Raw genomic sequence first — 14498 nt, forward strand, 5'->3', positions numbered from 1 at the left:
ATGCTCCTATACTCCTCCTAGGTGGCCAGTCTCTTTTTCCACATTCTGTAAATTTCCTTCTTCCATCTGAGGTTTTTCAACAGCTCCTTGCTCATCCATGCAGGTCTGCTGCCTCCTTTGCGTGATTTCTTGCTCCTAGGGATGCACCGATCTTGAGCTCAGAGGAAGTGGTGCATAAATATTAACCAGCTCTCTGGCACTCCCCTGCCTTCTAAAGCCTTAGTCCATGGGATTCCTCCAAGCAGGTCTTTGAAGAGGCCAAAGTTAGGTCTCCTGAAGTCCAGAGTTGTGTACAGAGTACAGATTACAGTAATTATGGCATAAGACTTCATAGTAAGAGAGTGATGTTCTTGGTACACAAACAATACTGGTTATAGCTCAGGCAACCATATATATGTCCCCAATGCATATATATGTTCCTACTGAAGCTGAATGAAAAGAAAATTGTGTGCTAAGGACAGGCTATGTAACTGCAAGTCCTCAGTACTTGTGAACGGGGCTTAGGGACAGCTCTTACCTATTTACTTCAGCACTTCCACATATCAATTGAAAAGAGTGCTCGTAAGTAACCTCCCTTACTTTCAGGTACCAGAACTTCACCCATTGCATTAGCTACAAAAGTTAAGAGTTCTTTCAAATTCAGAATCGTCAGTGGCAGTTTAATTCAGTTACTGCTGGCAGGGGTAAATTTAGCAGGATTTAAATTCCACGTGGCCTGGTCAGGCCACAGAAGACAAAAGACAACCATAGGGTCATTGATCCTGGTGGAATTCAGTGCCAGCCAAGCAGTTTCACTGGGAAGTACTAATTTTTCAAAAATATGAGAGAGGTAAAACTGTTCATTCTATTTGCATTTTTGAAAGACAAGAAATATTTAAACTTCTAATTGAACTGAGTTAGCTTTTTTTTTAAAAAAAAAAAAAAAAAATCAGCTATAGCCGGTGTATTCAAAAGAACAAACCAAAAACAACCACCCCAAATTTTCCTTGTTTGTCATGGAATCACTAAGGCATAGGAATAGGTTATGGGTGGAAAGGAAATAACAGTTTCTCCAGCTCTCGCAGAAGTGTTCCTGAACTAGTGAAAAGCATATATAAAAGTCCTCAAAGGTAAAAGTGCTCCTGAGTAGCCTAGCAGAAAAGGTCAGGAAATCACGTTATCTTTGTGCAGTTTTTAGGTTGGCATCTGTAGAAATGAAAGGCATTTCAAAGGACATTGTTACCATTGCCTCTGGATCACAGGGAGGAAAGTTTTGAGATGAAGAGCTATTGCTTCTCATATTAATGCCAGTGTCACATGATTAAACAGGTAAAAACACCTCCCCACTTGCATGAACGCCTCCCTTTAGAAGCAAACAAAAACTATCTCTGGGCTTTCAGCTAAAAAGGCAAGTTGTATTCCTTTCTGAGAGGAACCAGGCAGATTCCTGCTTCTTCTCTTTTGCCATTCAGCTGTGGATTCAACACATATTGAATTGCAGGCCTTGTTTTCCCTTATTATTCATTCAAGACATCCTCTATTGCTGGGCAGTGCTAGAAGAAATGAAGGACTTCTACGCATCTGTTTCTTATGCTGTCAGACCACAAAAACCCCAGGGAGAGAAACCAAGTTTTAATGGGCACCAGTCTCACTTACTGCAGTAGATCTCTGTCACCAGTTTTCCTCCATCCTTGCACTAGTTCCTTCTTGTAGCTGGCTGCAGATATTAAGCTCCCTGACAGATGGATTTGGGTCACTTAGGTAATCAACTGCACAGCAACTCATCTGAAGCTGCAAATAAGCAACACCTGGAACAGCAGACTGCAACAGCAGAGAGGACCAGAGAAAAAGAGTTGATAGGGGGTAAAAGGCAATGTCTTCCTCTTCCTCTTACCATCACTGGGCTTAACCTTTGTTTCCATTGATGCCCTCACCCAGACTGACCTTTCTTATCTCATGGAAGCTGCTGGGATTGCAGCCTAAGACTTCAGGGCTGCAGACAGGTCTGCTAATCAGATAATTGTGTAAGTCGGGCACCAGCTTATCAGAATAGGGACCACATACAGGAGCATCCACAGGGGCAGAGATGGAGGCACAGTTTTCTGGAACTTCTGAAAAGCAGACACACACAGCAACAAAGTTGATGGACAGATCTGTTCAACAAACAGGCAAGCATTCCTGAAGCTTTCATCACTTCTACATCAATTAACAAGAAATATCCTGGGGATATTTCCCAGTGTCTCAAGAGACAAAAAGCCTGAAATAAAGATACTGGCTTTCAGACTACAGCAATTATTTTTTTTTTCCTAAGGACCTCCAGATTATTTATTGGAAAACTGCTTGGTTATAGGATCAAACTCATAATAGAAGTAGCTCAGTGTAATTGGATAAACAGAACCGTGTTAAGACTTTACACCTTCAAGAACATGTCCCACACTATGTGGCTTTTCTTCACCTTCCTTGGTTGCAATTTTGCTTTCAGGCATCCATGCCAGTGTACGGAGTAAAGTGGATGCGCAATGCATCCCATGAGAACTTAGTGGTTTTTCTTACAGAATAGAGTTCTGTGGACTTCTTTATGGGCTGTATGTTATTATTCAGGCCTGGCTAGTACCTATATATTCCAAGCAAAGACAAGGCCACGTTGTGCTCAAGGTCAGAAGGAACTTCCTTGAAAACCCTGTCATAGAAACAGACAAGCAGGAAAGAACAAGAGGAAGTGAATATTTTAGCATCTCCCTTAACAGACTGAGAAGGTACATAAATTTTTGGCCTTGACCTGCTGGCAAGAGAATTAAACTTTTTCAGGCAGCCTACCCCAAAAGAGCTGTCTTTCATCTAAGGCTCTAATGGTGCCAGCAAGGCAATGGGCTCAAACTTCCTCCATGCAGGTTTTGATTGCTTTTTGCACAGCCCAGTTTCATTTAGTGCAACTTTACTTTCAGAAGCATTCTTTCCTGGCAGAAGCGAAGAACATAATCAAGCCTATTATCAAGTACCTGCTCAGTAGCGAGCTCTGTACTCTAACAGCAGTAGTGTGCCCGCACATCCGGCAGCACTCTATGTCAGACTGCTTCATTGACATTCATGAGCAGAATCCAGGCTTTGAGGAACATTGTTTTTCAACTTGTACATACTGCTTATTTTGATGCATCTTGGTCTTTGCCTTTCCGCCAGTGATTCGGAAGGCGTCCCACCACTGGGACTGGCTGGATCGTTGAGCATGCTACAGGATAGATTTACAGGAACATTAAATGGATTTGGGGAGGACTCTTATATAACTTCTTAATTATTAAAAGCATCTAATCTCTCTGCTAACTTTTACAGACTTGCAAGCACCACTGCTCTACAGAAAGTGAAACACAATGTGGTTTCTTGGTATTATTTGTTGCAGCTCTGCATTATCAACTAATACCATACCCAGGTGCCTCAGGAAACACAATGATGCCAAGATAGGATTTTCTCCATTGGAAAGTGGCCTTAAAAATAGACTACAGACTCAGTTCCATTTTAACCAGCTGGATATTGCTTCCTATCATATTGCCTCCTGTGTATATTATTTATTACCTCAGCTAACAGTATTACCTGTAACGGACCTAACCTTATGTCTTATAGGAGGTAGTAATTTGAACCCATGCAGGCAGAGCTTTGTGTCCACAGGGATTCCAGCAGGACTTGCCTCTACATTCCTATACTATTCCAAAATTAATGGGTGTGCCTTTCTGTTTTAGCATTTAGTTGGTGCAACATATAATGTGGATATAAAATAGCATCATTTTCAGCCAGTTTTCATTCCCCTCTCCCAGAGATATGTGCATACAAAGCAGTAGGTTTGCTCTGTATCCAGGGAGCAGATTAATTGGTTATAAAACTTCAAGGCAAAAAGCAGTTCAACAGTTGCTTCCCTTGGAGTATTCTCTGATCCCACTTTGCTAGCAAAAAGTTACCAGGAGCTCTATGTGTTTGCACCATTGCCCTGTACAAAGTAAGCATGAGCTACATTGAGATCAGTGTAACTGTGGATATTTGAGCAAAGTAACAAAGCAAAGAGCAATTAATTTGTTTAAAGGGATGGGGTGGTTATGCCATCAAAAATAGTACAGGCCTCAAAACCAAAAATGCATCAGTTAGTGTACAAACAAAAACCTATATGAAGTAGCACCCCCCTGCTAGAAAGCTTACACACAGCAACTGAAAATACTTTTTTTTTTTTTTTTTAATTTCTGCAATCTAATAGTTTTTAGACTAGTCAGTCCAGAAGCTATGGCATTCAGGTTGTTCAGGTTGTTCCCTGTTTCGTAACTGAATACAGTTCTGAGATTAAGATAGGATACTAGCAGGGTAAGAAGAACAAGTATTTGATACCTGTTGATACATTACTTAGAAATTAGGAAATGCCATTCCAAAGGAGGGACTGAGTGGGGAGATTTAACTTTCCCTATCTGAAGACAGTATTATATGTCAATATCAAAGCAAGTGTTTAAAAAGTATTCTGTAATATGTAATGTACTCATCTTCCCTTTATGCGCAATCATTACTTTTCCCCTTTTTTCATGGCTAAATCATAGTGCATAAAAGCTTGACTGACCTGTATAAAGCTGTTCAAGAAGAAGCCAGGGGTCCTAACCCCCCTCCCTTTTAAGTAAAATCAGGCATATAACATTAATGTAGGTTACACATAAAATTCCTTGTGTGACACTTCAGCTGAGCTGAAGTAAACAGATGAACAGAGTCATCTATTTTAATCTCATTGTCTTTGGTCTGCCTACAGCTGTTTGTTAAAAGGGCTACTACCTAGTGATAACTAGTCCAGCGTTTAGAGCAGCATGTGTGTTTCTTAGCCTTGCTAGAAAAGTTTTACAGCACCCAGCCCAAGTTTTGGGGCACAACAGCCACACTGCTCCCTGTATAAACTCAGTAATTTTGATAGCTCAGCCACGGTGCATCAGTACATCTCCCTGTGGTATAGACCACTGCTATTCTTGCCGGTGATAACACAGTGCGCGATCCTAATTCACAAGCTAGTAGAAACACTGTATTTTATTCAGTCATTGAATAAATCCATTTCCCCTTTCACACTCGACAAACTGTTGTAGTGTCCTAAATAGGCTAAAAGAAGAAAAATATTTGAACTCCAAATAATTACACCTCCCTCTAATTATCATTAGCAAATAAAAGTCCTTTCTCAGGTGGTATTAGTTATCAACAACTTTTCTTCCCAATGCATTGCTTAAATTGTAAGGTTGAAGGCTAAGCAGGATCCATCACCTGTTCTGATTAGACAGTTGATTACAAGATAATCCCCTGAATATTTCATGCAGGAATGACAGTGCTGCATCCAGGCAGTAAGGTAACATGAGTAGGTGATATAGAGCCTTATTAAAAGGTTTCTGCACTTACCTCCTACCTGGAAGCACTGTAAAGCTTTGCAGATATAAAGACACTCTTCCCCACAGAAACCACCTCCAAGATAGTCTAATCCTTGAATAACTTTTTGGACAGAGCTGTCTCTGTCATAGAGCCCTGGTTTTGCATGAGCTTTTTTTCTTCCTCTCCTCCACTCTCCCACTCCACTGCTTTCTGGGGAGTTAGGACAAGATATGTCTGTTGTTGGGTTGCTTGTTGAGGCATTATGGAGCATGAAGACAAGATGCTGAAGTTCCAGCAGAGAACTGCCATGGCCTTTCAGGACATGGGAGTTTTTCCTTTTTCCCTCTCTTTCTTCCATGAAAGTAATCACCGAAACAGAAGGTCTAGCTAATTAGCTTCAGTCTGTGGTTTGCTTACAGCAGGATCAAGCCAGGATGGAAATAGCTGCTAGTGCTGTTCACTACTTAAGCCAGTGCAGAAGCAGATTATACACAGCGTAGCCACATCCTATTAGCACTGATGCAACTTCCAGTCAAACCTCCAGGCATCATGGAAACACACACACCAGGTAAGTTTATTCTATGCTTCATTGTTAATTGCTGCCTATGGAGTTGAATAAGTGAAAAGGGGGTGGGAAACAGAGAAAGGAATACTTTGAAAAGACTTATCTGTCTTCTTTCAGGACATTTTCAAAAAAGCAAATAAAAAAAAAGAAAAATCTGTGGCCCAGGTTACATACAGACAGCTCAGAGATAAAACACGTAGAGTTCATTTCTTCAGAAGCCTAAGGAGTGCAGCTGTAGGTCAGTGTTGTGATCCATGTGGAAAAGACAACCACTAGGCAAATGTCTTGTACTGGACTTCTGCAGTTTCCATCTGCATTTGCCTTATTGTAATACAAATGGGGGGAGTGAGCAATATACATTTTAAGAAGACAATGTGCAGCAGTAAGCTTTCAGTTCCCATATGCAAGGAACAAATCTGCTCAGTGCATAAAACCTTTGTGTTTGAGTTCCCAGTATACAAGTTTAAAATAATGTTCAGTGCTGACATTGTGTCACTATTATTTTACTGCTACAGTCAAAAGCTCTGTGGTTTCCATGTTATCTTACTGTTTCTGGGGCTGTAGCACTGCTGTGAATGCCAAACTATCATGCAGCTCACTGAATCCTGCTATTTCAATGCTTTCCCATCCATTCCCCTTCCTAAAATTATTTGTATAGCAGACCACAGTGTGCAAAGAGAGCCACTAGATTTAATGCCTATTGCTGATCTTTGTTGAGTTATTCCAGTGTCCTTTTTCTATCTCAGGTCTTTCACTGTTGGACTTAGTCCCAATATATACTTTATGTCAGAAATATCACGTACTTTCTGTAGTCTTTACAGGTACAATAGAACTAAAAAACCCAAACAAACAACAGGAGGGGAGTCTGTAAAGTTACGCATGCAGTTGTATTATGTAGATATAGCTCCATTAAGTCTTCAGGTACTGCAAACATTCATAAGGCATCTTAAGTCTTTGTGTTTTGTACCATGTGGTTCCCACATCTATCTCCACAGCTCTACTGCGTTTCCTTCATTCTTGACCATTTGGGTTCATAGTGTCCCACCCTTTAAGAGACTCTCTGGCGCATGGTGTGTGCCAGAGATGAATGAGCATCTCCGTTAACTCAGGTACATTCTTCCTGCTCCTAGTGCTGGAGGTGAGGGCTCCTGCGTACAAGGATCTACCAAAGGAGCACAACCACAAGTTTTTACATTTGTGTCTGAGACCATAGCTATTCAGGTCAGTCAAAGCCAGCAAGGACCTGTGCTCCCCGTTGTCCGCCTCTGTCTGTTTGAGGTGCTGCAAAGCTGTTGTTTCTGCCAGCAGTTCAGGGGCAGACTGTCAGGGCCCAGAGCATGACCCCCTTCTAGGCCTTTCTTTGGCCATGTTAAAGAGTTTAGCTGGCGGAGTCCAAGGCCAGCTTCTTCACCAACCGGAGCTGTTTTGAAGAAAGTTCAAGTGATCTGCCTTCCTTTCCCTTGGGAACTGCTTTTCAGCTGATGCTTTACTACTCACCCCAGCCTGTCCTACATTGCAGCTGAGCTACATCTGCACCTGGTTTTGGACCTTAGCTGGTTTGGCCCAGACTTGGACACAGAGGCTCTGTTTCCCAGCTTGACCTTGGACCTCCTTTGTCACTGCTGCCTTGCTGGGGGATCACTGAGCTGTGTCCAGCTCTGATCACTGTCTCCAGCCCTGACCCTGACCTGGACTTGCTGCTCTGCATCTTGGCTCCTTGCGAGCAGGGTCACTCACTGCTCTGCCACTGCTCATCCCCTGTGGAGCAGATGGTCATAGGCCACCTTTTCCCTAAAATGATTGTAAAAACATTATTATTGTCCTTCGTGTCAGTAACTCTTACTTTAAAGAATCAGTGAATATGCATTCACACAAAGGGTCAGAGGGTTATGGACAAGTCGCTCTGTTTGTAGCCTATTAACAGCTTCCTGAATCATTATAGTCTCAAAGTGCATGGTGATATGGGAAGAAGCTCAGCTTGTGCCAGAATTACTTCTTGTGCAGAGCTCCACCAAACTCAACACAGCTGCAGCAGAGTGTAGTTCCCTCCATTGTGTCTTCAAGACTACCATTAGTGCCTTTTAAGAATCACAGGAATTAAAGACAGAGAAGGCTTTTTGGATTGTCTCTAATGCAGCATGGTACAAATTAAAGCAAATTTTTGATTAGAGGATATGCAGCCTACCATGAAGAGTTAGAACTTAGAGGAAGCTTCTGGGAAATGGAAGTATAGGTGTGGCTTGGAGGAGGTAACAAGGGTTAAGACAAGATCAGAGATGGAACAGTCCTGCTAAGGATTAAGGTAGGCACCACAGCCCCACACAATTCCCTGACTACTTTCCATCTTCATCACATTGTCCTAGCCACATGCCCTGGGCTAGCAGACCTCCTGGGTAGTGAAACTGAGGATTCAACCAAAGGAGGAAAAAGGGAAGCTAGAAGCAGAAAACATAATTTTTCAGGTTTGCCACTTCCTACCTGTTCCCCCACAGCTAAGTTTCCACCAAGAGAGGTGAGATCCAAATTTGCAGATTGCAGTTTGAATGCAGTACCTCTCAGATTGCAGAGGAAGGGCAAAACCACCCATGAGAAGTCCTGGGTAAAGCCTTTGACAGCCTGAGTGTATCTGCCTGTCTGGAACCTGTTCTGACATTCAGTTTGAAATGCCACATCCTAAGCCTCTGTGATGCTCATCAAGGAGGTGCTCTAAGTAGGAAACAGTGTCTCAGTTTGGCCATACATAATACTGCTTCCCCTTTCCTTCCCAGATTCCAGGATACAATCAGAGAAGAAATACTTTTTATAGAGAGAATGGTCTAATGCTGAGTTTAGTTATGGGACTGATTTTGGTAGAAGTAGTTAAGTAGTAAGGGACTAAACATCTAAATTGTTCTTAAACCCTCGTGAAGAAATACCAGATATCTGAAATTTAATGGTCAAAATCTATCCTTCTTTTATTCAAATAAGGAGTTTGAGAACACTGCACTAATCTAAATTATCTTTAATGAAACCTACTGGACCTTTTCCTTCAAGTAATATTGAATAATGAATGGATTTCCTATGTAAAAATGTATTCCTAGACATTTCCTCTGGTGGCCTGTTTCCTTTACGCTTGACTAAGGCTTATTTAATTAACATGCATTCCCCTGCATCTGAAACTCTTTAATAGAAATATTAAATAAGTGGATTGTGAAGAGACAAGAGGTGGCAGCTTGAAAAAGAAAACTGCAGTGCAATGAAAATACTTGCTTACTTATACAGGTGTGACTGACTATTGAATCAGCAACTGCACATTCAGAAGTAAGAAGTCATTAATTTAATGGGCACCTAAAGTACACATGTATAACCATGGTACATCTTTTTGCTTATATATATTTCCTTTAAAGAAGATATGTTTAAGTCAATCTACATAGAAACAGTAAATCTAAGTAGGTATTTTTCATACCTACTTGGAGGGTGCAAGGAATAACAAGTTTGCCAAACAATGCTCCAAAATTGCAGATGTTTTTAACAGCCTTGCAGAGGAGCCTGTGTCAGTACAGGTATACTTCTGACCGTGGTGCCTTTTAGAAATGCAGTCCATTTCTGATGCTTAACTGGAAAGAGAGTTAATAAATGAAAGCAGGCCAGTGTCTGTGCCCTGGGTGGCCAAACCATTTACAATGCAAGTGGTTGTGCCTATGATAATCTGACCATCTGGACCACTCAGATCGGATAATTGGCTGTTACTCAGGATTTAATACAGAGCTCCTAATTAGGTAGACTCCCTTAATGCATATTTCACAAACAGTATGGTCCTTTAATACACCCGCTCAGTCCTTCCACTTTTGGCAGTATGTGCAGCTTCTTCATCATTGCACTTTAGATGAGGAATTGGAAACTCAAACGGTGAAGTCAATTTGTGCACACGTGGCAAAACCCATAAGTTTACAGAAAGACAAAGCAAACGAGTGTAGAGAGACTGTGTGAGCAAGTAGTTGATTACTGGCTGCGGGTTGGCACTGGAACTAGAGCTGAACTCTGTCCTGGAGGTACCTTGTCCTTGGAAACCATTTCCAACTTAAAGAGGTTTGACTGGAGGGATGGCTCCCACGCTAGTTTTCTAGAATGAATGTAGGTCTTGAACATTTACTTTCCAGGCTGAATTCGAGATTCACTCTATTGCTGTTCTTGGGGGAAATATATATATATATATGTACCAAAGCTATGCGTGTGTGCATGTATAAAAAAATTTATATCTAATGTACATACATGCACACACACAGCTTGTTTCTATCAATACTAATTCCTCGAGAATATTTACAGAATGAGAACATGTAAGGCCAGATGTCGTAAAGGCTTACAGGGTAGAATGAGGTCAGGCAGCATCTGAAGCAGAAGCCCCTGAGGCACTGCAGTACCACAGGAAAGCACTGTCAAATGTGCACAACATGTTTTGATTCAGTCAGTTTGATTTGGGCAGATGAAAAGCTTTTGGGAGAACAGGAGTCTTCAGAATTCAGATATGGAAGTTGCATTTATTCTGACTGAAAGTCCCTGACTGCCTCACCTGCTTACCAGTGTCAACCTCAGGTTCGTGACACAGTTTCTGGAGGTTGGGAAGCATAATGGAAATGAAATCATTTTATTATAAATTAAATGCAGATTTTTGTCCTAGGCCCAGTTAAAAGGAGTGGGAAGAAAAAAGGTCTTTAATTGACTGTGCAAAGGTCTTGTGAGATATCCCAGGCTTAGTCTGAAAATACTGGAGAAACACTGTGTGTAGCCTTTGGGAATGAAACCTTCACTTATTAATTATTTTCCTTAGAGTTTCCCTTGTGGCATCATTATGTGCTTCATTAAAGTAAACCAAGTGCGAGTCTCCTTGAGAGATCAGAAAAAGAAGATTGGTGAGTCAATCTACAGTGCTGTTCAAGTGCTGCAGACCCTAATCCATTATTGATAGAAAACATAAGAATAATTTAGGGGCCAGGGCCCCCCTTTTCCAAGCATTTCCTTCTTTACCATTTTATTGGCTCCTCTCTTAGCACATGATTGCAGGTAAGTAGATTCAGCCTGTGTAGAGGGCATAGAAGATTAGCAGTAGGACACAATGTCTGTCTTCGACTCTCGGGGAGGGGGGAAGAAATAATTTAGTTAAATAAGAGGGAAATATAATTTTGAGGTTTTAGCATTCCCCCCCGCTCCCTCGCCCCCCCAAAGACAACTTTTTGTTATCACCACTTACAAGAATGGATTTATTTGAAGATGATGATCACTGCACAACTCTATAGGTTTCCTGCATAGAGCCACCTCTTTCAATGCTTTGTGTTTTGAGATGCAATTTAAGGTATTTCTGCCACCAGTTGGCTGTTTCAGCAATGCAGGAGAAACACTCTTCAGTCACATGAACACTGAGCAACAGACACAGCTGTTTCTGCCTTCCGTCTTCCCCTGTCTCCACCACCATGAGAAAGATGTGGAGTAAACTGCTCAAACTTCCCAGCACTTTCTGTGACAGAGAAAGATGAAATTGCTTTCTCATAACACAGTGCAGCAGACTGGAAAGTAACCATACTACGCTGTTGAAGCTTCTTGCTTCCTTAGAAGGTGAAAGTGGGGGAAGAGAACTGCAGCATTACCAGTATTGCCTAATAAGAAGGCAAGAAGAGATACTATGGCTGTAGTGTCTCCTGGATATACAGGAGCTGATGAATATTCCAGTTATTTCTTCTTCCTGGGGAAGACAAATGTTCTTACTGGAAAGGCACGGTGCTTTGTCTCTTTAGTAGTAGCAGGGCTAATTGTGTGGATAGATGGGTCTGCTACACCTATGTCTTCTCTCTGGTAGAAAACACTAATGCTTGAAGGACTCTGCCATAGTTTTTCACTCCAATAAGATCCTCAAAGACACTATGGGTAAAGATCAATCAACACCATTTCAACTACAGCACCACTAGAGGGTGAAAGAGTATGAAACATCTGTATGTCAAAAGCGTTTCTGTACCCATTGTTTTTTATCCTCATCTTTTTCACTGTGCTACTGCCTGTATGGGATTGACTTCCTGCATTTCCTACTTGTGACCAAGCATTCTTCTCATATTCTGTTGTTGTTGTACACTGTGCTATGGCAGGTATACATCTAACCAATGGTGGTGGTGGTGAACAGGGGATGTCATGTAACTCCCCACCCCCTCACCCCTACATTATGCTGCATTGTGACCATGTAATTTGTCAATACAAGAGATGGGGAATACATCTAAAACTAAAGGGTTCAATTCATTAGTTCCTCAAGCCAAAACTTTTAGGCATAAACTTAGATGTACTTTATGAGAATTTCACACCGTTGCGTGTCCAGAGGTTAAGAGTTCTTAGTGGAGAATGACCATTAGCCAGAAGTTTGGATCTGTACCTGATCTCACTAGATTTGGTCACATCAGACTAGAATGGAAACACAGTCCATTTCAGGCCTAGTAGTAAGCTGTAAGCAAATGTGATTCAGTTCATTTGTGGTGATTTGGCTTCCATCTGGCTTGAATGCTGCACCCAGAGAACCAGGGTACAATCACTTAAGACACATAGTATACTCGTGCCCTGGGAGGTGCTTTGGTAGCTGCAAAGCACAGAGTTTCCGGCTCCTAACCTCGTGACTGAAGTGCAGGAGTGTAAGTGTTATTGACTAACCAGGGTAGTGCTGAGCTAAGTGCAGGGTTGTGTCATTGTTCTCCCTTTCCCAGAAGTTCACACATCTAAGTACCTGCTGTTCCTCTGCAGTTGTATACGCCACTCTCCATTTACTGAAGTGCAGCATCTGAAGTTGAATACTGTCTATTAACTGCCATATTTCCTGTTCCTTTAGGAAACAAGCTACACAAAAACTGCTTTATATTACAATACTTATCTCTTATTCTCTGACTTTCGTCTAGCATCCTCGCACCCAACTCTGAACAGACAGAAGACAGCAAAATCAGAAAGGAACTCTTTTTCAGCATACAACAGCAAATACCTCACAGTTCCTCAAAACCGGACTTCCTTTCACAGCAGCAGGATCAATGGAGCTTTTGAAGCACCAAGCTGTCTGGAGTCCTTCAGCAGTTCTGTAAGTAGGATTTTATGTTCATTAACCTACCTCTAATGCCTTTGAGATGAGGAAGAGGCTTGATGCAGGGTGAGCAGAGCATTGTGCATTCCTCCTGCGTGTCAGCAAATCCACCCTGTACTGGGAAAAGTGACTATGCAAGTAAACCGATACTACAGTAGGCTCTCTAGGTGTACAGCAAGAACTAATGGCTACTCTAGCAGTCTCACCGAGCTTTTCTTAATTTTTTAGTTCAGCCAAAATCCTTCAGAGCAGGAATAGGACGATTGCTGTTACCCCTCGTGTAGGAAATATATGCAGGAAAAGATATGACTAAATTGTCAATCCCTGTGCAAACCCCAGCCCAACACGTGCCCAGGTGTTAGTGTGGGCTGGATTGGAAGGTGGAAATGTAGTGTGGCTGCGGTCTTCAGAGCAGAGCTGTTGTCAAATGAGAGATCTCTTGGGATATGTTTGTAGTGGTATTGTAGGACTAGAATAAAATTGTCAGGAAATGCTGATCCTAACTTCCTATTTTGTTATTGCTTGGTGTGCTGGCTACTTGTCTTGGAGGTGTCAAGAAGCAATGAATGTGGGACTGAAGACGATAATTTAAATCACTGATTCTGATTTTTATGATGGTTGTGAGAGGGGAGAAAAGAAAGATCTTGACATTTCTTTCAGTGATGTTTTGCAAATTGCGACTTATTTGTGTTCCTTCCTAATAAGATCTTCTTACACCAGAATGTCACGTGGTTAGGAAAGCAGTGCAAATTTAGGGCCAGAAAATATCCTTACTGAAATCTGTCAGAATTTTGGTTTGCTACCCTCATAATAATGGGAATATCACTTTGCTGCCAAGAGTGAGGAAAAGAGTCAACAGAGAGGGAGGGAGACAAAGGCATTGTTTTATCTTCTCTCCTCATCGTTTTATTCTGTGTAACTCCAGCAACATCAAATGTTGCTATGGTGCTCTCTCAGGTGGCTGGGATGTGGCAGCTGGCTACGCACAGGTAATAAACAGGAAAATCTCTTAGCGACTTTTCATGTTCTCCAACGTCCTTGTTCCCTCTCCCATGTTTTGTTTGTGTTTCTTATTTCTGCCCACACTTGCCAGTAAGGGAGGAGAGGATGCTTAGAGCTCATCTTCTCTAGAGTCAGCTAATGCATTGCGTTGTGCCAGTGACCTGGCAGTGGTGACATCATTACTTCTGCGCTGTACAGCGTGAAACTCTCTGGAAGAGAGACTAGAAATCTGCAACGGGTTTTTCTTCACTGTGGCAGAGATGGATCCAGGAGGTTTGCATGGACTGCCTGTGAGTACTATGTGAAAACATATCTAACAAGGAAATGGGGAATTGCAATAAAATGCTATCTCCCAAGCAATTTTATATTCTGCCAGAATGTAGTGTTGAGTGTAAGTTTAGATATGCCTAAAGGGACTATATATACACTTTACACATAAAGTGTGTGTTAAGTCTAATGTGCAGAACAGATTATTTGGTGATAATTTCATGAAAGAATGAA

At 41.7% G+C, this 14498-nt stretch overlaps 1 protein-coding gene across 1 annotated transcript in view; it reads left to right on the plus strand.

Moving 5' to 3' along the window:
• Positions 1 to 10944: 10944 nt before the first annotated feature.
• The window catches only part of ANO2 (anoctamin 2, calcium activated chloride channel), a 182006-nt gene continuing 178452 nt past the window's right edge, over positions 10945 to 14498 (plus strand). Inside the window, exons 1-2 of the mRNA XM_009887457.1 lie at positions 10945 to 10954; positions 12820 to 12992. Coding sequence (XP_009885759.1) covers positions 10945 to 10954; positions 12820 to 12992 — 183 coding nt within the window. The remainder of the gene's footprint in view (positions 10955 to 12819; positions 12993 to 14498) is intronic.

The sequence above is a fragment of the Charadrius vociferus genome, unplaced genomic scaffold (genome assembly GCF_000708025.1).
Source record: "Charadrius vociferus isolate BGI_N301 unplaced genomic scaffold, ASM70802v2 scaffold116, whole genome shotgun sequence".
In the NCBI taxonomy this organism is placed as follows: domain Eukaryota; kingdom Metazoa; phylum Chordata; class Aves; order Charadriiformes; family Charadriidae; genus Charadrius; species Charadrius vociferus.